Here is a 24,286-nt window from a genome sequence, read left to right as displayed (position 1 = left end):
CCTTCCTTTTGTTTATGTGGTGTATTACATTAATTGACTTGCAGATATTGAACTAGTCTTGCATCCCAGGAATAAATCCCACTTGATCGTGGTGTGTGATCTTTTTAGGATATTGCTGAATTCACTTGGCTAATATTTTGTTGAGGATTTTTGCATTTAGATTCATCAGGGATATTGGCCCCTAATTTGTTTTTTTTCTTTATAATTGTCAGCCTTTGGAATCAGGGTAATGATGGCCTCGTAAAATGAGGTTGGGAGACTTCTATTCTCTTGAAGTTTTTGGAATAACTTGAGAAGGATAGGTGTTAATTCTTCGTTAAATGTTTGGTAAAATTCACCTGTGAAGCCATCTTATCCAGGACTTTTATTTGTGGGGAGTTTTTGATTACTGATTCAGTTTTGTTAGTGGTAATTGGTCTGTTCAGATTTTCTGTTTTGTAATGATTGAGTCTGGAAGATTGTATGTTTCAAGGACTTTATACATGTTTTCCAGATTGTCCGATTTGTTGTTGGCATATAATTCTCCCTAGTACTTTTTTTTTTTTAATAATCCTTTGCATTTTGTGGTGTCGATTGTCACTTCTCCTCTTTCATTTCTGATTTTATTTACTTGGGTGCTCTCTTTTTGTCTTTATGAATCAGGTTAAAGGTTTATCAATTTTGTCTATTTTTTCAAAGAAACAGTTCTTGGCTTTATTGATTTTTTTTTTTTTTTTGTATTTTTTTAATACCTTATTTCATTTATTTCCACTATAATCTTTATTTCCTTCCATCTGCTCACTTTGGGCTTTGTTTGATGTTCCTTTTCTACTTCCTTTAGGTGTAGGATTAGATTGTTTATTTGAGGTTTCTCTTGTTTCTTGAGTTAGGCCTGTATGGCTATGAATTTCCCTCTGAGGATTGCTTTTACTATGTTCCATAGATTGTGGGTCGTAGTGTTTTCCTTTTCATTTGTCTCAGGTACCTTTTGTTTTCTTCCTTGATCTTATAAACCCATTCATCGTTTAATAGCATGTTTTTAATCCTCCATGGGTTTTGTGTGTTTTCCAGTTTTTTTCTTGTAATTGATTGCTAGTTTCATACAGTTGTTGTCCGACAACATGCTTGATATGATTTCAGTCTTCTTAAACTTATTAATACTTGTTTGATGGCCTAATATGTGGTCTGTCTTAAAAAAATATTCCATTTGCATATTCTGAAAAGAATGTATATTCTGCTGCTTTGAGGTGGAATATTCTAAAAAAAATACCAATTCAAATCATCTGGTATAAAATGTCATTTAAGGTTGCTGTTTCCTTGTTGATTTTTTTTGTCTGAAAGATCTGTGTTGTAACGATGAGCAGGGAAAAGAAAGAGGAGCACACGCTAGAGTGGGACTAATTGATTTATTTAGCAATCTCTGATCAATTTATTTAGCAATATGTAATAGCAAAAGACAAATGCAATTAATAGAATGTGCTAATGAGAGAAAGTAAAGGTGGTTAAGACTAAACTATACACATTGATACCAATGTCACGTCAAAGGAGTACACATACATATAAGTTTAAGAGATCCCAACACATGTTTACTATTGATCAAAAATCACTTGGCTAAATACACAAATAATATCAATAAGGAGTATTTAAATGCAGTAATAAACTCTATAGGAGAGCAACTATTACAGTAGATGCCAAAAGCTCACCAAACTGTGGGGAAACAACAGTGGAAAGGTCAGGAATCAAAACCTTGTCAGGTCTTTGGCTGGAAAACTGAAACGGCTCCTGATACTGCAAGCTGCATACAAGTTTCCAAAATGCTAACAAGTTCCCAGGAATGCCGTTGCTGGAAATTAGGGCGTCTCCTGATGTTACAAGCTGCAAGCTGTATACAAGTTTTCAAAATGCTAACAAGTTCTTAAGAAGGCTAACCGTGGGGAGCAACACTGGAGAGCTGGGGAATGAACCAGTCAGACCTCCCCAGGTCCGTGCCTGGAAGTTGGGGCATCTCCTGATGCTATAAGCTGCATGTTGCATACATGTTTCCAAAACGTTAGAATGAAGAATCACCAATGACAAATGACGAAACTACAGTGCCAACTGAGGTCTGTCTTATATATTTTTTCAGATGTACCTTAGAGCCAACCTCCTTGTTCCTGCCTCCCTCTCAGGGAATGGCCAGTTCCGGGAGGGTTCCGTAGTTACTGTGATAACAATATTGTTTATCCGGTTGAAGGGCCAGTTCATTCGGACAAACAATACTTATTCTTGCCTGGGACCATCGGCCCAAGGCCTTCGAAAGCCTGGCAATGTGCCTGTCACGTCATTCTGATATAACTTAGTTACTTCTTCACCTCATCTGATGCAGGCGAAACAGACAGAAAGACTCTTCATCACCTCATATCTCCCCTGCCTGGAATGAGATGAGGGAGAATTTTCTTAACCCTAAACTAACCAGCACGTCCCATGCAATCTCTCATGTGAGGGACCAAAAAGCTAACAGACAAAAGCTTACATCAGCCAATGAAGGCAAATTTTTCTAATATTTTTCCCACATATGTCAATGGGGTGTTAAAGTCCCCTAACTATTATTGTCTTACTGTTTGTCTCTTTCTTGTGTCCCATCAATATTTGCTTTAGAGTATACATATATGCCCTCCGATATTGGGTGCATAGATGTTTACAAGAGTTAAATTCTTGTGAATTGATCCCTTTATTATTACAAAATGTCCCTCTTTGTCTTTTATTACAGCCTTTGTTTATAAAGTATTTTGTCTGATACAAGTTTTGTTATCTCCGCTTTTTATTTTTTTGCTTCTATTTGCATGAAATATCTTTTTCCACCCACTTACTTTTAGTGTGAGTTTCTTGATATTGGGTCTCTTGTAGGCAGCATATGTACAGGTGGTGTTTTTTAATCCATTCAGCCACCTTATGTCTTTTGATTGGAACATTTAGTCCATTTACATTTAAAGTAAATATTGATAGGTACATAGTTATTGTCATTATATTATTTCCTGATTGTTTTTGTAGTTCTTCTCTGTTCTTATTCTCTTTTGTATGTACATGACTTTTTGTAGTGTAGTGTTTGGATTCTTTTACTGTATATTCTCATAAATTTTTGGTTTGTGGTTACCGTGTGCTTCCTGTATACAAGCTATGTTTATAGCAGTCTACTTAAAGTTGATGGTCACAGAAGTGTAAATATATTAAACTTAACTACAATTTTTATTCATCCCCTGAACATTCATGGTTTTGTCATTATTTTTTACTTATTTTGTGTGTGTGTGTGTGTATCCCTTAATTGTTGGAATTACCCCTGATCTTCCTATTTTTGTGTTTCAACCTTTGTACTAGTTTTATAGCTGGTTGATCCACATCTTTTACTAAGTGTTTGTCTTTGTCACTGATAACTTTTTTTTCCCTATGTTTCTTATCCCTTATTTTGGTATTTTCTAAAGAAGTCCCTTTAACATTTCTTGTAATGCTGGTTTAGTTGTCACGAACAACTGTCTTGTCTAGGAAACTCTTTATCTCTTATTTGATTTTAAACGATAGCCTTGCTGGGTAATCTTGGGTGTATGTGTTCACCTTTCATCGCTTTGAATATTTTGTGCCATTTCTTTATGGCTTGCAAAGTTTCTGTTGAAAAATCATCTTGTAGTCTTACTGGAGTTCTCTTGTATGTAACTAACTGTTTTCTCTTGCTACTTTTAAGATTCTCTCCTTGTCTTTAACTTTTGGCATTTTAATTATGTGTCTTGGAGCAGATTTCTTTGGTTTCATCTTGTTTGGGACTCTTGTGTGCTGCCTGAACTTGTGTGTCTATTTTCTTAACCAGATTAGGGAAGTTTTCAGTCATTATTTCTTTAAATAGGTTTTCCATCCCTTTCTCTTCTCCTTCTGTGACCCCATGTGATGCAAATGTTGTTGCGTTTGACGTTGTTTGACGTTGTCCTAGAGGTCCCTGAAATTGTCCTCATTTTATAAAATTCTTTTTTGTTTTTGTTGTTTTGATTGGGTGTTTCCTGCCACTTTGTCATCCAGATTGCTGGTTCGATTCCCTTCTTTAATCTGCTGTTGATTCCCTCTAGTGTATTCTTCATTTAGTTATTGTATTCTTCATTTCTGACTTTTTTTTTGTTTTCTATTTCCATTTTTATGTTTCCTATCTCATTGTTGAAGTTCTCACTGAGGACATCTATTCTTCCCGTAAGTTCATCGAATGCCCTCATAACCACTGTTTTGATCTCTGTACCTTGTAGATTGCTTGCTTACATTTTGTGTAGTTTTTTTCCCCCTAGAATTTTGCCCTATTTCATTTGGGGCATATTTCTTTGTTGCCTCATTTTGACTGACTCCTTTATTTGTTATTATGTAGTAGGTAGATCTGCCATGTCTCCCAGTCTTGGCAGAGTGGCCTTATATAGTAGGTGTCCTATGAGGCCTATTGGTACAGTCACCCTGGCGACCTGAACCCTGTGTTCCAGATTGTCCCTTTTGTGGGTTGTGTGTGCCCTCCTGTAGTAGTTGGGCCTCGATTGCTGTTGGCATGTCAGTGGGTGGGACTGACCCTCAGGCTGACTGGCTGTGCAGGCTGGCTGTGACTATAGTTGTTGTAAGGGGGCTGACTTCTTATGGAGGAGGATTTGCTGTAGTGGGGCTCTGATGCCAGCTGAGCCCGCCCTTTGGATGTGTCTTTTGGAGCTGGTTTGATGGTGCTCTGGTGTGGTCTGAAGCTGGCTACCAGGTGTTTTGGGACTGGAGCCTCCTGGGAGGGGCTCCAGTGAAGGCCAAGGTCAGCTGCAGCTTGTGCCATGCTTGTGGCCCCTTTGTAGGAGTTACAAAGTGATCTGTGGTTGGTTACTGCCTGTGCTTGGCTTTGAGGCACTTGGGAGAGGCTATGCTATGAACTGAGGCCGGCTGCCACTAGGGCTGGGTTTGGGACCCTTTGGTGGGTACCATGATGCGAGCTGCCACTTGTTTTGGGCTTGTGGCCACTTAGTTAAAGCTACGTTTCAGGTCAAGACTGGCCACCACTTATGCCAGGCTTGGGGTCACCTGATCGAAGTTACAGTGCAAGTTGTGACTGGTTGCCACTTGTGCTGGGCCTGCATCAGCTTAGCAAGAGCTACAGGGCACGCTGAGGTGGCCACTGCTTATTTGTGGCGTGTGGAATTTTGAGAGATTTTGGGAAAGTCCACAGGCAGGCTGCTTGTGTGGAGGAGCCACTGGAAGAGGCTTGGGCCAGAGAAATGAGTCGGGTGGGGTGGAGTCTCCGGGAATCACTGGGTTTAGCGGGCGGGGGTGGCAAGCAGTGTTAACCAAGTTAATGGAGAGCACAGATTTGGCTCCTGCCAGCACTTTGGTCCCTGGAAGAGAGTTGCCCTGAATCCTGCTGCTCCAGCCTTCACCCTGAAGTTAGTTAGTTCAGTTCATCACTTCGTGTTTCCCTGGTGCTGATTGAGCCACTGCTGCCCCTGCGCTGGAGCTTAGAGCAAGCGGATGAGTTTGTAAGGACATGAGTCTGCACTGGCCCTTTAAGAGCAACATGTTTCAGTCTCCTACAGCTCTTTGTCTTCCTCCCAATCGCCTGCTGATTTTCACAGCTAGATGTTATGGGTACTCCCAGCACTGGTGCCTTGGGCTCCTTCTTGGGGTGGGACCTCCCCAGCCCCAGATGTCCCTTGCAATTCTTAGTCGCCACTTCCCCACAACATGGGTGTGGGACCTGCACTTTCTGCCCCTCTGGCCTTCCTACCAGTCTTGATGTGGCTTTTTTATGTGCTTATTGATATAAAGTGTTGATCATGGTTTGTCTGTTCATACTTAAAAATTAAGGGGGAGTTATAAATGGCTTACCTTTTCTTGAGTGGTCAGTAGAAGATTGTTTCTGCCATGGTACACTCTAAATGGGGATGTGTCAGGCCTGATAAGCTTTGTCTAGGTAGCAGGGATGGGGACGTGGCTGTTAACGCTGAGAGCACAGCAAATCCTAAAGTCTTCTGCCCTTTCCTTGTGTGTTCAGTGTGGGAAGGGTGGGAAGGTGTCCTCATGCCTCGTGCACTGCCAGGAGAACTTGGCTGAATCCTGTACTGCTTTTGCATTTGTTACCTCCTCATCCGCTTGAAGCTAGACACGTCAGGGATGCTTCGGGTAGATTTGCTTTCCCTCTTTCTGTATCTTATCTTCATCTACGAACTGCCCACTTGTTTGAGTCCATGCAGACAGGCTGGGGGAAAGTGGGTGAGCACGGCTCTCTCAGCAGCAGGGCTGTGTCGTGCTGTCTTTATCTCTGCACTAGAACGGACAGTCTCACGTAGACAATTCACCACATATCTCCTTTCTCAGTTAACTCTTTAAGATTTTAAATGTAACAGTAGTACAGAAATTTTGTGTTTTAAAAATGGCCACTTTAAGGCCAAGGAGAGAGAATTTTGCAGATAACCCAGAAGCCTTCCTTCTCAATCCAGGGGATCCTCTGTTCTGAGTTTATGGTAAAAAATCCTTTCTTTGTTTTCTTTGTATTTGTGTTATTTAGTGTGAATTTTGATTAATAGTGTAAGTACTGCTTTTGCTGTATTCCACAGATTTTGATAGATTGTGTTTTCATTTTTAGTTCAAAATAGTTGATTTTAATTGTGATTCTGTGTTTGAACTGTGAGTTTTTTAGAAGGTGGTTGTTTAATTTTCAATACTGGGGTCTTTCCAAATGCTTATTATTTCTTTCTAGTTTAATTCTGATGTGGTCAGAGAACATACTCCATATGATTGCATGTTGTTTTAAGTGTATTGAGGGTTTGCATCTGAGTGTCATGGTACATCTGGGTGAATGTCCCGTGGAAACTTGGGGAAAATGTTTGTTTTGGGCGGTATTGGGTTAGCACCCTATAAATACCAACTAATTCAAATTGGCTGGTTGTGATGTTCAGGTTTTTTATCTTTCCTGATTTTCTACCCTCTCGTTCTATTAACTACTGAGAGAAGAGTTCGAATCTCAAAATGAAGGATATGTCGATTTTTCTTGTTCATTCTGTCAGTTTTTGCTCCCTGTATTTCAGTATTCTGTAATTAGGTTCACATACATTTAAGATTGTTATGGCTTCTTGATTGATTCACCCTTTTTATCATTTTTGAAATTTCCTTTTTGATGCTCGATAACTATCCTGAAGTTAATTTGTTTGATATTGTATCTTTCTGTTTTATATTGTTATATGGTCTATTAATTGCTGCGTTGAGACTATTTACATTTAATATGTTATCATTGTTCAGATTGGAAGGTATTTTTGCTGAGTAAGGTATGCTCAGTTCACAGGTAGGTTGCTTTGTGTATTTTAGCAGCACCTTAAAGATTTAGTGCACTGTCTCTGGCTTACATTGTTTCTGACAACAAATTTGGAACCAGTATTTTCTGTTTCCCTGTATTTAATGCGCCTTTTGTTCTTTGGCTCTTTTAAAAATACTTTCTTTGTCAATTGTTTTCAGAAATTTGGATGTGCCATGGCATGGTTTTCCTTGTTTTTATCTTACTTTGGCTGTATTTATCTCTGGGGCTATATGGTTGTATACTTATCACATCTGGAAAACCTTCCGCTGTTAGTTTTTCAGAATTTTTTCTCCTATACCCTTCTGTCTTCTCTTTTGTGGAGTAGTCCAATTTCATTTATGTTATGTGGCCTTCAGGGCACTGAGGACGTTATTTTCCCAATTTTTTCCTTTTTGTTCCATTTTTAATACTTTGTATTACAACGTCTCAGGTTCACTGATCTTTTTTATCTGTGGGGTCTAATCTGTTATTAATCACATTCAGTGCTTTTTTTAATTTCAAGTCATGTATTTTTCACGTTTCATTGTTTTTCTACCCCTTTTTTAAATTTTAAGTGTCTTTTAAATATTTGAAATATTTGAGTATATTTGTTATAGTTCTTTTCACCTTTTTGCCTGCTAATTACATTGTTTTGGTCATAACCCACTTGGTTATAGAGTTACAGTCTACTGCTGTTCTGCATGTCTAGTAATTTTTGTTGGGGAGTTGGATATTTTAAATGTGTTGTAGAGCGTTGAGCTTTTGTTGATGTCTTTTACAGAATGTTGGAGTTTGTTTTGGAAGCAGATGCCAGGATGGGTCTGTGGCTCTTTTTCTTAGGGCTACTTCAGTCTTCCTGCTAAGGGGCACCTTTTGGGTTTTACTGACTGCCCCCTTGGCTTCAAAGAGTGGCTAGGTGGACTTTGAACGACCTTCATGCCTTTGCATGTTATTATCTAGCTAAAGACTTAACCCTCCACCCGCCCACACCACCCACTGTGTTTGGAGCCTCCTCTGAGATCTGCTCATTGCCAGCACTGCCCACAAATCCCAGGTACCTCCAGCCTGACTCTCAACTGAGCACAGCTACAATGTTCTTGGTTTCACACAGCCTCCTCCACAGTTGTTGGGAACATAGTCTAGGTTGATGCAGGACACTCACACGGCTTTCTGTTCCCTGGTCCCATAGTCCTGTGCTGCTCATCCTCTCAATGTCTGGACCTCGATGTTGCATATCTTTTGTCCAGATTTTTAGTTGTTTCCGGCAGGAAGACAGGTTCTGTAACTTTTAGTACTTTACGGTTAGGATTGTCACTGTTTTTATTGCAGTTTTTGTCCACATGGTTTGGGTTTGGTATTTTATGGCCAATTTGGAAAAATGAACTGTTTTCCCATCTTCCCAGAACCCCTTATGTCTCCTTTTTGAAAGTTCAGTAAACAAATGGCTTTCCTACATATTGGCCATTTACAGTTTATTCTCATCTCATGCTTTCTATGGCAGTTTTCGTAAGTTAATATTTTTCTTGAGTTTGAACTGTTTTGTTATCCAGTTTTCATTGACTTATGCTCACTTCTCTTTTAGGCCATGCTGGTGTATCTGCAAACATGATGAAGAAGAGGACATCCCACAAGTAAGCTATTCTGAAACTGGCTTTTAAGATAGCAGATCGTGGCTTGTGGTGACGTGGGGTATGAGGTGGCCCGTGTGAGGCCCTCTCCCCTGGAGTGAGGAGGTCCTGCTCACACAGCCTCACTGCACCCTGAGTAGTGGTGTGGACCATGGTCCTGTACATTCCCTGTCCATGCCTGGCCTCTGAGCCTAGCTCTGTCCTTCAGCCTTTAGAAACCCCTGGGCCATGGTTTCCCCTCCAGCTTGATGGGAGCTGGATGGCTGGATGAAATGTTAGCTGTGGCAGGCTCCTGGTGAACTTCTGCCTCTCCTTGGAAGGGCTCCACGCTCTTGGCCCTCACATCCCTCTCTAGCTCTTGGATCCGCTGCTGGACTAGGAGCTCCTTGTGGACAGAGACTATAGCTCGTGCTCGAGGGCCTGCCCAGCGCACTGCTTGCACACTCACTGCTTTATAACGTTTTCAGATGAATGAAGAGCTTGTAATTTAGAGGAAGCATATGCGTGTCGAAAGATAACAAAATAGCCATGTATTTTAAGTGACAAATAGGTTAGAAGTCCTAAATTCTATAGGTACCAGGCTACAGAAGTCACTTTTTTTCCTCTCCGGGATTGTTTTGCATGTAATGCAATTGTCCAAGGAGAAAACTGAGATACTGTCTTAAATAATAATATTCACCTGTACTGTATTATATTTAATAGATTCCACAACTACCAACCAGTACTGGTGACTGCTACTGCACTATGGAATCCCCTCTAACAAATCAATTCTGATAGCACGAGTCTTAATTGTAGCTTGTTAAATATAGAAGAGACCCTTCTGTACCCTAGTACCTCCTGAGCCTCTCATTATAGCAGTTATTTTCCTTGCATCATAGTGGTTGAAGAGTGTGAGAGAGGGCTCTGGGCTCTTAGGGAAGATCTGCATGAACGATAGTGCCTTTTAGTAATGGTTAGTGATGAAAGCAAACCTGTGTCCATTTAAATGAATACATGAATACATATATAATATAAATGTCTGTGATAACTCAGGTCACGAAATGACCTGGAAAGTAAAAATGTGAAGGTAAGTGTACTCTTGTGTCCCTGAGGTTAGTGAAGTGCTTCTCAAATTTCATTTCATTTCCCATCACCCTCGTGGCTCTGCCATATCCAGTGATCTGATAGCTGATGTAACATATCTCCACTCATCATCATATCATTACCATAAATGGTAAACCGTTTCTTGGCACAAATAAAGGGTGGTGATAAAAAGCCAAATACAGTGGGGAATAAAAGTAAATTACATGTTAAATTTGCAAGAACAGAACAGTTAATGCAAAATAGATTTTGCCACTTTGGTTAAAATAAGTGGCTTTGAGGATGTAATGTATATTTTTTATCTGTTTTTACAAATTTCTAGACAGGATTTCAGGCACTCATGGATCTGCATTCTTGGGCCTGTTACTGTGCATTTTGGTGAGGGAGATTTCATGTGTCTCATCCTAAGCTATATTGTTCATTAATTCATGGCTTTTTTGTACTAGTTACCTTTTCCCCCCTAAAGCGCTAGGAATAAACATGTGCCTATTAAGTTGCAGTTCATGTGTGTGCCAGCTAAAAGGGTCTCACATCTGGATGTTTTGTGATGCGGGGACTCCATCTAGTGCTTTAATAGTGCTCATCTCACAGACTAAGAAGCTGTGAACACGTTACTTACTGTGTAGCAAAGGGGAGAAGTTGAAAAGAAAAGTATCCATCATTTTCCTATTTTTTTCTAATCTCAATGCAAATAAATACAGTGGTACCTTGGGTTTTGAACATCTCGGTTGATGAACATTACGGTTTATGAACGCCATAGATTTCAGGGATCTATGGTATCATTAGATAGTAAAATTCATGCTAAATTTGCAGTTTTAGGGGTTGATTTTAAAGGTCTGGGATGGATTAAGCCATTTTGCATTACTTTCTATGGGGAAACCGTGCCTCAGTTTTCAAACGTTTCAGAACTCGAACGCTCTTCGGAACGGATTACTTTCAAAAACCGAGGTACCACTGTGCAAAGGTAGGTGGAGTGGAAAAAAAGACCCAAAACAAGCCTCCCCATTTTACCAATGGTGGCCTTTGGAGGGGTAGTAGGTAGGTTGGGCGGTGCTGGTGGAGAGGCCTCCACCCAGGAGCTGGCTTTGACATGGGAATCACAGGGACGTAGTGGTGGGTTCCTTTGCCTGCCTGGTGCTCAGCTTCCTCATGGCTAAAATCACAGTTTTGGACTAGAACCACGGCGTTTCCAACTTTCAACACAGAATGCTTTCTGCAAATGAAATGTTCATAGACAAGCAGAGCTGGAGCCTGGGACTCCCCTTGCCTGCCTCACTGCTCATGTTGGCACAGGGGAGCTGAGCAGTAACCTCACATGCAGACACCTCTGCTTGCTTGAGAGAGAGTTACAGGAATGCCCAACAGACCAGTGCAGCAGAGCCCTTGTCCGGAGGATGGAACTCCTGCCTTGTGCGTGGCAGGAGGGTTCAGGGAATCGGGTTTGCGGTGCTGGAGCAGTGTCTCTGCACCCAGAAACCTTATGTAGCTGGGTTGTGTTTTTGTTTTTAAAGTAAATAGAAAGAAAGTTATGTACCTCCCCGCAAGCCTGGCCCCTTGCTGTGTTTGGGGGACAAGCTGGTGGACAAGCGTTTCCTGACTACCTGGGAGGTTGGGAAATGAGTCTGCATGGAAATTTCCATCTGAAGGGAAAGTACAGTTGAGGGGGAGTCTAAGGTGAATTTAGCTATAGAGGTTTGTTGTTTCAGTTCTCAAATGTAAATCTTTATCCCCCCCCCACCATTTGAATAGTGGATAGGTTTCCATTTCAGGGTACTGTTGGAGGGCAAGAGTGGTCTTTGGTCTATTTTTTACTAACAGACATTTAGAAAATGGACAGGAACTATTACTGTTATATACTATGTAGAGGTATTTCCAGGGAATATTTTTCTTCCGTTGTGTAAGTCATAAATGCTCGTCACTGACAAAGGCTGTCATTCTCCCCTCCTTCTCATACGCCTGCTGTGCGTTCATGTAGTTTTCATGGCATCCCTCTCAAGTAGGAACCGTGAGCCCTCCTTCTATGCACAGAGAGGTTAAGTAACTTCTGAGTTCACACAACTAAGAAACATTTTGTTTCTAGAACCCATATTCAGTACCACACCATATTTCTTGAACTGCATGCTTTGTTGTCTCATAGTTGAAAAATGTGACCTTTGAGTCATAAACACACAAACTAGATAACTGTTAGAGTGGGCGTCTAAATCAAACATGGTATTGACAGTCTTCAATTGTTCAAAACATGTAATACTTTTTAATCAACTTGCAGTAACTGTTCCTCATCCCAGTGAAAGTGGATAGCGCTGTGGGAGACCCTCAGGGCACTTGGACGTCTCAGGTGTTCTCAGGGTAAACTGTAGACTAAGTAATGAAAGAAACCTTAGTGATTGGGATGGAAAACTTGATTTCTTTCTCTATCCTGGTTTTGTATTGTCACTTGAAGCTGGGAATGACAGTATCAGTTACAGAACTTTTATCAAGCAACAAGTATCAGAAAAGCAGTTTTTTCCCCCTCTTAATTTGCTGGTGTGCATCTTGCAAAAAGACAATTATTTTGATGTAATCAATTTTTTTCTTCTGAAATCTGCTGGAACACAGTAGGGAACTGTTTTTATATCACAATGCTAAATAAAATAAGGAGTGTCAGTAATTAATTCATATAAAAAAGTACATAGTGTGTGACAGGTATGGTTCATAGTAGAATTGTGATAGGTGATAATGTAACAAGTATGGCCACCAAAATAAGATATTTAATTACCAATGGGAATAGTGGTCAATTTAAATCATTAAGGGAGTCTAGGATAGAAGACGAAAGATCTTCCGTCACAGGATTTCTTTTCTTGATGACAAAATAATTAGAATGGGACTTTCAGAATTTATTTGAAGTATTGAGGAAAGTAGATAAATGTCTGCCACACTCTCAGTTTTTCCTTTTGGGACTATGGATGCATAGAAATTAGGATTGGTTCTGAATCACTGCTGCCTGGCTGTGGTGCCTGGGTCAGCAGGAGCAGAGCACTTGGAGCTTGTTCGAGAGCCTTTTGTCCCTCTCCACACCTGGCGGTGGAATCAGACCCTTCTTTCAGCATCTCTCCGGGTGATGGATGCATGCCAGAGTGTGAGAAGCGCTGGCCCAAGCCATCATCAGGGCTGATACTTAGGCACATCAGAGAACTAAGTCGAGTTGTGTGGAAGTTAGTATACACAGTTACAGCAATGAAAGGTGGTCAAATGCTGTGTACTTGGTCACCATTTACTCCTGTCGCAACTCTAAGAAAAGGTGTTCTTAGCCATCAAGACAAATATCAGTTCAAGCCTAATGAAGCCACATACTTTGCAATCACTTTATTTTTTTTTTCCCTTAAACATTTGTTTTAAGAAGTAGCTTCTGGAGAAGATAAGAAACAAGGAAAGTGTTGACCGGTGTTTAATTCTGGTTTTTCTGCTTTTATCTTTGAATCGTTTGGGTTATGATAGAATACAGCCTGTTGTTTCCACTTGGCTGTAATTCCAGAGGACCTCGGTTGAATGCAGTGTCTTAGGGTTTGTGTTCGATATTGCTGTTTATTTGTTGACTACCTGGTAGGTGATAGTTAATATTTTAGATACTTTCCCAAGAAAGTCAAGAGATTGAGGGCTGTTAAAAATACATATATCAGGGAGAACATAAATCAAAATCACCATGTTCAAGGAGCCCTCATTTTAAATTAAAAAGTTACTTTAAATTGTTAATCTCACATTTCTGTTTGTGCTGCTCTTAGATTGCACGGTCTAGAGATGACCAAAGTGTGTTTGTGTCCTTTTCATACCTTCTTCCAGTAATCTGACATGTGCTATTGTTTACGTCTGTATACACTATTTCATCTAAGTAAGCTTTAATTTTTATTACAGTTTTTCTTGTTCTTTTTAAATTAGCAATTAGATGTTAAAATTTAAGAACTTGTTTAATATATAACTTTTAGAGTAGTATGCAACATATCCTGAATCCCTATCTTCAGCTTCAGTAGTTATCACCATTTGTCCAATATTAGATATTCTTACTGTATTACTTTTATTTAGGGACACACTAAACCTTGTCTTCAAGTAGACGCTAGTTGGAAGAACTTAATTAACAACTTACGTATTTCTACATTTAAAATTAAATAATATTTACTATTTTAATATATATTTTTAAATAATCTTTGTAAACTTTGGCTGCAAGGGCATTTAAGGCCCAGTAATTAAAAAGCTTGACTAGGGCCGGCCCGGTGGCTCAGGCGGTTAGCACTCCATGCTCTTAATTCCAAAGGCTGCCGGTTCGATTCCCACATGGGCCAGTGGGCTCTCAACCACAAGGTTGCCAGTTCAATTTCCTCGTGTCCCGCAACGGATGGTGGCCTCCGCCCCCTGCAACTAAGACTGAACAGGGCACCTTGAGCTGAGCTGCCTCCAGGATGGCTCAGTTGGTTGGACTGCAGGCTTTCAACCACAAGCTTGCCAATTCAATTCCTGGAGTCCCGCAAGGGATGGTGGACAGCACCTCCTGCAAGATTGAACATGGCACCTTGAGCTGAGCTGCCGCTGAGCTCCTGAATGGCTCAGTTGGTTGGAGTGCATCCTCTCAGCCACAAGGTTGCTGGTTCGATTCCTCAACTCCCGCAAGGGATGGTGGGCTGTGGCCCCCTGCAGCTAGCAACAGCAACTGGACCTGGAGCTGAGCTGCGCCCTCCACAACTAAGATTGAAGGACAACAACTTGACTTGGAAAAAAGTCCTGGAAGTACACACTGTTCCCCAATAAAGTCCTGTTCCCCTTACCCAATAAAATCTTTAAAAAAAAAAGAAAGCTTGACTAATGATTTTGAAAAGTAATATATTATTCTAATTACCATTTTACCTTCAGTGTTCTTTGGGGAGAAAACTATCTTTGTTGTCTCTACCTTTTCAGTCAAAGTAAGTTGTTTAATAAACAAATTGGACAGAAATAGGGTCTGTATTAGATCTTCTTTTAGAACTAGTTTTAAAAATAGATGTTCTAAAAGTAGAAATTACCCTTGACTGAGAAAAGGCAATAGAAATAGAATTTGGAATTGATAACATTAAAATGTGTAAGTCTTTATATATCTGTCTTTATATAGAAATCCTTGTAGGACTGGCACATTCATTGCATTAATTTGGCAGTAATTAAATTTAAAATGCGTTTTATCTGCTTGTAAATGTGAAATGCTTAAGTCATTGTAGAAAACTTTGGAAACATAGGTAAACACAGAGGAAGACAACCTAATTATTTCTAATGCCATCATCCAGGGGTTACATAACAATGTATATTTTAGAAGTCTCTAAATATATAACTTAATGTATATTTTAGAAGTCTCTTTTCTACATATCTACATGGATAATTGTCTGTATAAAACTTTCCATGTCATATTTTCTTCATTTGTGGTTTTTTAAAATGTCTTTAAATTCTTTTCCGTGATTTTAATAGATATGCAGTTATCATGTCGATACACTCTTAATTATTGAATCAGTGGAACCTATTGTTGAACATTTTTTATTTCCAGTTTCCCGTTATGATCACTGCTCAGAATATCACTGTAGCCATCATTGTGCTTATCCATTATTTTCTTTCGATAAATTCTTAGACACGGAATTACTGGGACAGTGGAGTGCTACCATGTTTCCCCAAAAATAAGACCTCACTGGAAAATAAGCCCTAGCATGATGTTTCAGGATGCATCCCCTGAACATAAGCCCTAATGCGTTTTTTGGACCAAAAATTAATATAAGATCCGGTCTTATTTTCGGGAAAACACGGTAATTTGTTTACTCAGAGAGCTGTACTTGCTCTGTAAGCAGATAGAAAGTAATACCTCACTATACTTTACATTAAACAATGCCTCAAATTTTTCAGTCTTGTTATTGTTACAGAAAGATCATTTCACCAGCAGACTAGAACACTGAGAAATTTCTGAAGGTGGGAAGCATGAGGACAGATTTATAGAAAAACCATAAGCTGCGCTGAGGAACTCTTAGCCATTCTGAGCTGAAAAGGAAGACCTCCAAAACTGAATGTTCACACCAGACCCCTACTGTCCAGTCCAGATCAGAGACAGCAAAGGCAGCCACAGTCGCCAAAGTCATGGGCGAGAAATCAGCCGTGTCAGTGGAACAGCTGGTGCTCGCCTTTCCTCTCCTGACTTAAGTCTCTCATCACTCCCAGCTGCTCTGCAACTGCCTGGTCATGGCTGCTTATCAGAACCTGCACTTAGTGCTCAGACTCCAGTACCCCGACTTGTCCTGAAGAAATACACCATAGCCACAGATTTCACTCTGTCTTGTCTTGCATTTTAAATATGAGCATCAAGAATCAAGTTACCGAGGAGCATTGCCAGCACAAAAGAAACTCAGACATAGAACAGGAGAGCAAACCAGGAATTAGCAAGCACGAAGAACACCACCACTCAGCCAGCTCCAGGCCTAACACAGACAAGGCCCACACCAAAGAGTTCATAGAGGGATCAGGAAAGGAAGTGGTTATCCTCAGGGATCAGAGGCATTAAATAGAAAAACCGTTCGAGATAAGGAAACTGATGAACAGTAGGAGGGGGAGTTGAGTCGCAGAGGCTAGATCTGAATGAAGTGCTAATGTGCATCTAACAAAGAGTTTCAAAGAGCCTGGAGGAGGAAGATGATTTTGCACAACTCTCTAGACTGACCAAGTGCTAGTGAGGGTTCATTAAAAATGTGTCACACGTTCTGATGACATTTCAGAATCCCGGAACAGGAAAACTCTAAAAGGAGCTCAAAGAGAAAAACATTACCCTCAAAGAAGCAAGGATCAGGTTGGCATCTGTTATCTGTAACTGGGAGAGAGAAGAAAAGGAAAATAGTTTTTTCCAATAAAAGCGCTGAGCAGAAAGGGATTCAGAACCTGACTTGTACACCTCGGGTATTCATGGATGAGGGCAAAATAATATTTTGATGCTTGCAAGAATTTAGAGTGCATTTATGAATCCTGTCTGATTGACGGGAGGCTACATCTCGAAAAACAAAATAGACATAAGAAGAAAATGCATGAAAACGTTAAGGAAAAAGCAATAAAAATCCTTTCTTGTTTATTTCTAAATAGGGCAATGTTTAAAAAGTTCTTCTTAAGATAGTAGCAAAATGAAAAATAACAATCGGGAACAAAACCTAAATTTCAGCAGTGTGGTAAAAGTGGGTAGTTGGGGTTACTATGTGCTTTTACAATTTTTACTAGTTTTTTAAAGAATTTTTTGTTTGTTTTTTAGTCTTGCTTGGTCTGGGGAAGGGAAAGGTACGTTTAAGTTTAAATTTGGTATTTCAAAAGTTAGAAGTAATTGCTGTTAGACTAGAAATAAGAGCTGTAGCTTTCTTTAGAAACTTTATTTAGTACAGAGAAACCTCCCTCATTCTAACGTACAGATAAAGGAAGAAAGGGGTAAGGAAATGGAAGCATTATAAGCACAAAAGTGAGTGTTAGACTAGATCCAAGCATGTTATATACCACAGCAAAAGGTGGTTAAAATTCTCTTAAAGAAGTTGAGGAAATAAAATCCATGCAATAGAAAGGGTCATGTGTCTTAAAGGATACCGGAGCCACTTGAAAGAGAGTGCCCACTGGCCCTGTTTGAGTCCCTTGTAAAGCTCAGGAGAGGGAGGAGGGAGCCTTGTGACCATCGCTGGAAGTGACTGGGATGAAAGCCGCTTGTTCTGAAATGTGATTAAAGGAGCGTCAAGCATCTCCCTTTTCAGGAGCCAACTGCACAGCACAGAAGAATGCAATTAATGAGTGTGGAGAGGCTGAGTGACTGCGCTGGAAAATCACTGCTCTGAGGCTGCCAGTTGCCCTTTTCTGCTCTCACTGCTAAGTTTATATGGGTTTTGTTGAGAATCAAGGTAGTAGAACTGTCATGTCTCTGAGTCTAGGATAGAATCTTTTTCTGGTTGTAGACAGTTCTCTCCAGAGAAACAGAACCAGTAGTGTGTGCATGTGTGTGGCAAGTGTGTAGGTGTAAATATATAGAGAGATTAGAGACCCAAGGAAGAGTCGATGTTGCAGCTCGAGTCCCAAGGCAGAATAGCCTCTTCACTGGGGGAGAACACTTTTTCTTAAGCCTTCAACTGATTGGACGAGGCCCATCTACACTATGGAGGGCAGTCTACTGACATAACATGTTTTTCTACAAAAATACCTTCACAGAAAAAAATGTAGAATAATGACCAAATACCTGAGTACTGTGGCTCAGCCAAATTGACACATTAAATAAAATTAACCATCATACTGGTGAATATTGTATCATTGGAATTAACCCCTGATTGTTTGCAAAAGATGAAATGCACAGACTCGGCCTGAAATGAGGAGAGCAAGGAAGTAAGTTTATTCAAGAAAGATGCCGGCATAGAAGCTGCCAGGGCAGACAACTGCGCCTGATGTTAGGTTAGCTCTTTCTTATATAGGAAAGGGTAGGTGAATTTGCTTATAGCAGGAGATGTGACTGAGGTCATTTGATTGACATATGTTGGTTATATAACTAGTTTCTGTGCGCTTTTGCGTGCTCTTAGTGACCCAGAATGCATACAGAAAAACTCATGTGGGGGCTAAGCCTTAATGTGCATTTTATTTTAATTGTATTATGAGGGTAGAGTTCAAGTAAGAGACAGGTTTCAACATTTTGTGCAGGCATCAAAACCAGATTACTCCATCCAATTAGGGTCTTAGCTCCTCTTTTTAGGAGTGTTTGAACATCTTGATTTATTTCTAGGGGATAAGCCCCGGGCTGTTCTTGGGGAAGGGATGCAGGCCTGGGCAGTCCCCCTTTAGGCTCACTATTATTAACCCTTTTTTGCCTCATCAGTGAAGATTCTGTATTTGAAACTTGGGTAGTAATAGTATAATGTCTATGTGAATTACAAAATGGTGCATATGACTAATGTCCTCAGTGAGGTTTGGGAAAGAAAGCCTGATCCTGGATACAGCATGAATCACTAGGACTTCCTGCCTAAAGACCAAAAGAAGATAGATAATTGATTGTCTCTGAAGAAAAATATAATACTAAAAATGATTCTTGTATTTTAAAGGAGAAATGTAATCACTGTCACCAGCCATTTTCCACAGAAGGCCATGGATGTTGTGGTGCAATCCCAGGGAATATGAAAAGGTCTTGAATTTCACTTTCTCTTATGTTTGAGTATTACTAGTAGTTAGAAGTTATAGACTTGATAACGCCTCATTAAGCTTTTTTCTCTGCACTGAGTTTTACATTGCAGAGTCTTTTTTTTTTTTTTTTTCTGGTGATACAGATTGGTTCTTTCCTGTGAACAATATTGAATTTAGCTCTTGGCTCTATCCTTCCTCTTTGCATTGAATATAAAGTAGTTTGTTCCTTGTAATACCCTTTTGTTCAGCAAGTTGTTTGTACTTTACATATTCTTCCCCCCCCCCACCCCCCCCGTTTTCAGAGTGGTAATGTTAAATGATTGTCAGGGCAGATAACAGCTAGATAGTATTCTATTTCTCTTATCCCCATGCCTGTTTTGCTGTTAGATGTATATACATGGTTTTCTATTAGCCCTCTGCTGAAACTCTTCCAGGTGTTCTTTGATTATCTGCAACTCCTGTCCTGTCTGTAACTTTTGAAGCATCTGTGACAATAGTGTTCCCCAGATTCTTACACATTCACAGTTTTGTCTGTGGCTTTTTACTTTGAGGTCAGTATAGAATTTGGGGCTGATTATAAAACCTTTGGCTCACATTTTCTTTCCTGAGAACCTTAATTTTGTCATTCCATTGTCTTATGACACAGTGTTGCTGTCATATTCTGATTTTCTCTTCCTTACACATAATGTTCTTTTGCCTGGATGCCCAGGAGATGTTATTTTCTTTAAAGTTCATTTATTTTACTAGAATGTCTTAGTGTCAGTAGTTCTGGGTCAGTTTTCCTGGGGGTGCATTTGTACATTTAAGTTTTTATTCCAGGACTTTTTTCTTGAATTATTGAGTATTCTTTTCCATTTATTTGATTTTAGTTTTTGGGTAATCCTCTTATATAGAAGTTGGAATTTCATATCTGTCACCATCTCTTAATTCTGTATCTTTTGCCCCATCTGTCTCTTTCATCATCTATTACATGCCCTGTGTTTCTGTTCTCCTAGTCCTCTAATTTAGTTTTCATTTCTGAATAGTTTTCAAATTGCTGCTTTGTTTCCTGAACTGTGCCTGATTTTCCTCATGTCTTGTGTAGCTGTCTTGTTTCTGAAGTCAGGTCCTCTTTCATAGCCTTTGTTGTGTGTCTGAGTTAGGTGATAGTTTCCTATACCGTGTGGGTGTATGTTTTGGGTCTGCCTTTATTTCCAGTTTGTTCTCATTCTGATTGTTATAGTATCATCCTGAGTTGGTCCCAGCACACTTGCCTCCTGGTCTCCTGTACGTGAAAAGGGTGAGACTACTCCAGGTCAGCTGTCCTCTCTGCAGAGCTCTCAGCTCTCTGTTTTCCCTGGCAGACTTAAAATCAAGCCTCTGTGTGGTCTCCTGGATCAGACCTTTTGCGGTCTGCCTCCTTTGGACTTTGCCCTTCAATCTCTCAACCTCCTCTTTTCTTGGTCTTGCCACCCTACCCTGCTCTTTCAGGGTGTCGTCCCCAGCAGTGTGTCCTAAGCGCAGGCGCTGTCATCCTGGAGGGCAGTTTTGCTGGTATTTATTTGCAGTCTCGAGGGCTGGAGCGTGCCCAACATTTTCTGTTCTTCTCACAGTCCTGCACAGAACCTTGCGAACCTTTTTCTAGTCTGACTGGAATTTTCCTTTACGGTTTGTTCTCCAAATGGTGTTCTCCATCTTGCTTAGATAAAGGCCTGTCTGAACTAATTCCAAGCCTCGTCGAGGCAGCCCAGATGAGTTGCTGTAACCTGTTTCTTTTTCACCAAATTTACTAAATTCACTAAACAGGTCTATTTAAAATACATACAATTGTAGTTTTAAATACCACAGCTTATGAAACAAAAAGCATCTAAATTGGAAAGGAAGAAATAAAACTCATTATTTGCAGATGACATGTATAGAAAACCCTAAAGATTCCACCAAATAACTATTAAGTGATAAATTTAGTCAAGTAGCAGGATACAAAATTAATATTCAGAAATTGATTGCATTTTTATACACCTGTAATGAATCAGAGAAATGAAAACAATCCCATTTGTGATTGTATCCAAAAAATGGCTAGAAATAAATTTAACCAAGGGGGTAAAAGACCTGTACTCAGAAAAGTATAAGACACTGAAGAAAAATTTGAAGAAGATACAAATAAATGGAAGCATATACTGTGCTCATGTATAGGAAGAATGAACTTGTTAAAATGGCCATACTACTTCGTACTCAAAGCAATCTATAGATTCAGTGCAATCCCTATCAAAATACCAATGGCATTTTTCATAGAACTAGAACAGATAATCTTCAAATTTATATGGAACCACAAAAGACCCCAAATAGCCAAAGCAATCTTGAGAAAGAAGAACAAAATTAGAGGTATCATGCTACCTATCAAACTATATACTGCAAGGCCATAGTAATCAGAACAACATGGCATTGGCATAAAAACAGACACGTAGATCAGTGGAACAGAATAGAGAGCCCAGAAATAAACCCACGTCTAGATGGTCATCCAAACTGTGACAAAGGAGGTAAGAACAGTGGGGTAAAGACAGTCTATTCAATAAAAGAGGGAGAGAAAACTGGACAGATACATGCAAAAAAATGAAACTGGGTCACTTTCTTACACCATTTACAAGACTCAACTCAAAATGGATTAAAGACTGATTCAGTGTAAGACCTGAAACCGTAAAACTCCTGGAAGAAAACATAGGCAGTAAACTGATATTGCTTTTGGTGGTATTTTTTTCTGATCTATTTCCTCGGGCAAGGGAAGCAAATGGGACTACAAAAAGTAAACAAATGGGACTATATCTGACTAAAAAGTTCTTGCACAACAGAGGAAACCATCAGAAAAAGGAAGACCGCCTACAGAATGAGAGGATATTCTCCAATGATACATCTGATAAAGCGTTAATATCCAAAATTTACAAAGAACTCATACAACTGAACAGCAAAAAAAATTTTTAAAATCCAATTAAAAAATGGGCAGAGGACCTGAATATACATTTCCCGAAAGAGGACATACAAATGGCCAATAGATACATGAAAAGATGCTCAACATCACTAATCACCAGAGAAATGCAAATTAAAACCACAATGAGTTACCACCTCACTCTGGTCGGATGACTATCTTCAGTAAAGCAACAAACAAGTGCTGCCGAGGACGTGGAGAAAAGGGAATCCTCGTGCACTGTTGGTGCAGCCACTATGGAAAACAGTGGCAAACCCTATGGAAAACAATAGAGGTTCCTGAAAAAATTAAAAATAAAACTACTTTATGTACTAGAAATTGTAGTTCTGGGTATTTATCTGAAGAAATCCAAAACACTAATTCAGAAAGATATAGGCACCCCTATGTTCACGGCAGTGCTATTCACAGTAGCCAAGATGTGGAAACAACCAAAATACTCATCAATAGACAATTGGATAAAGAAGATGTGGTACATTTATACAGTGGAATATTACTCAGCCATAAAAAGAATGAACTCTTACAGTAACCACAACTTGAATGGACCTAGAGGGTATTATGCTAAGTGAAATAAGTAAGAGACAAATACCATATGGTCTCACTTATCTATGGAATCTAAAGAACAAAAAGAACAAATGAAACAGAAACAGACTCTTAGATACTGAGAAAAAACTGATGGTTGCCAGAGGGGAGGGGAGATTGGGGAGCTGGGTGGGAAAGGTGAAAGGCTTGAACACAGATTGGTAGTTACAAAATAGTCACGAGGATATAAAGTACAGCATAGGGAATATAGCCAGTAATGTGACAACTATGTATAGTGCCAGTTGGGTGCTAAACTAATTGGGGGATCACTGCATAAATTATATAAATGTCTAACCACTGTGCTGTACACCTGAAACTAATATAAAATAATATTGAGTACAGCCTATAGTAATTTTTTTTTTAAAGTTTGTGTTTATGCCGGTTGTTAGTCAGTTTTATTCATGGTGTACCAAATGAGCTTTATGCCCATGTACATTTATGAGGGGAATTCTTTTCTGCTCTAAATTTCCTTTCCTTGGCGTATAACAGCATCCAGGTGCCAGCATGACTTTGGCTTTCGGTTTGTATTCAGGCCAAGTCTTGTCCCCTTTGGATATCTTTGGATATTTAGGTGAAACAAAGATATTTTTCCTGATATCAGGAGCCAGGCATGTTATTTGTAAACATTATATGTAGATTTTTCAAGTGTTAATGATCGAGAAAGATCCAGTAGTTTGGTGTTGGCTTCAATAATTTTTACTTTTGTATTAAGTATTTGTCACAACTTTAAGTGTTTAAGATTATGTTTTCTAGAGAAGTAATGATGGTATAATGCATGGATATAAACCAGTCTGGACTCCAGTTTAAGAAAAAAAAAAGTCTAATCTTACTGTTTAAGTCAGTGGGAGCAAAATTATGTAAGCATTTAGAATGGGTGAAATTGAATAGTTAAAATTTCTTTCTGACTAGAAATGGGTTTATATTCTATAAAGCCATATGCATGTATCTCTTTAATTTGGATAATTGTGAGTTGATTGAAGTAGGAAACTCAGCAGAAAAAAACTGATGCTTTATATTGGGGCTTAAATTGCTATTGACGAGTCAAGTTTTTCTGCCTGTCCACAGTTGGGATCACAAGAAGCTCCTACTGCCAACACAGCGTGTACACACACGGTAGAGAAGGGCCCCACCCGTGAGCCACACTGCATGGCGATGGGACTGGGCAGTGGCCACATCAGCTGGCACAGTCGGGGGCATTTAGTGAGAGCATGCTAGCGAGCAGCAGTGGTGTTGCATCTAGGAGTGCATCCCTTAACTGTGTGTATGTGTGAATACAGAAAACACCGGAGCAGCGTGGGGCCGAGCAAGCCTGTGTCCCAGCCCCGGCGGAACATCGTTGGCTGCAGGATTCAGCATGGGTGGAAGGAAGGGAGTGGCCCTGTCACCCAGTGGAAAGGAACCGTACTGGACCAGGTGCCTGTGAACCCTTCTTTGTATCTTATAAAATACGATGGATTTGACTGTGTTTATGGACTAGAACTTAATAAAGACGAAAGAGTTTCTGCACTTGAAGTCCTCCCTGATAGAGTTGGTAAGTTCTCTTTACTACTTGTGCTTTATGTGCTTTAAATATGATTATTGAAATGGGGGCTTTCTGATTCT

General features: G+C 39.8%; 1 protein-coding gene across 6 annotated transcripts in view; it reads left to right on the top strand.

Annotated features, from left to right (window-relative positions):
- Positions 1-24,286, top strand: part of SPIN1 (spindlin 1) — a 70,000-nt gene that overhangs the window by 33,820 nt on the left and 11,894 nt on the right. For all 6 annotated transcript variants that reach the window (XM_019721170.2, XM_074330228.1, XM_074330224.1 and 3 more), the window contains 2 exons: positions 8,865-8,913; positions 23,962-24,215. In XM_019721170.2, the coding sequence (XP_019576729.1) occupies positions 8,865-8,913; positions 23,962-24,215 (303 nt within the window). The remainder of the gene's footprint in view (positions 1-8,864; positions 8,914-23,961; positions 24,216-24,286) is intronic.

This window comes from Rhinolophus sinicus, linkage group LG04 (assembly GCF_036562045.2).
Source record: "Rhinolophus sinicus isolate RSC01 linkage group LG04, ASM3656204v1, whole genome shotgun sequence".
NCBI lineage: Eukaryota > Metazoa > Chordata > Mammalia > Chiroptera > Rhinolophidae > Rhinolophus > Rhinolophus sinicus.
Note: the sequence above shows the minus strand (reverse complement) of the source record. Positions and strands in the feature narration are given on the sequence as shown.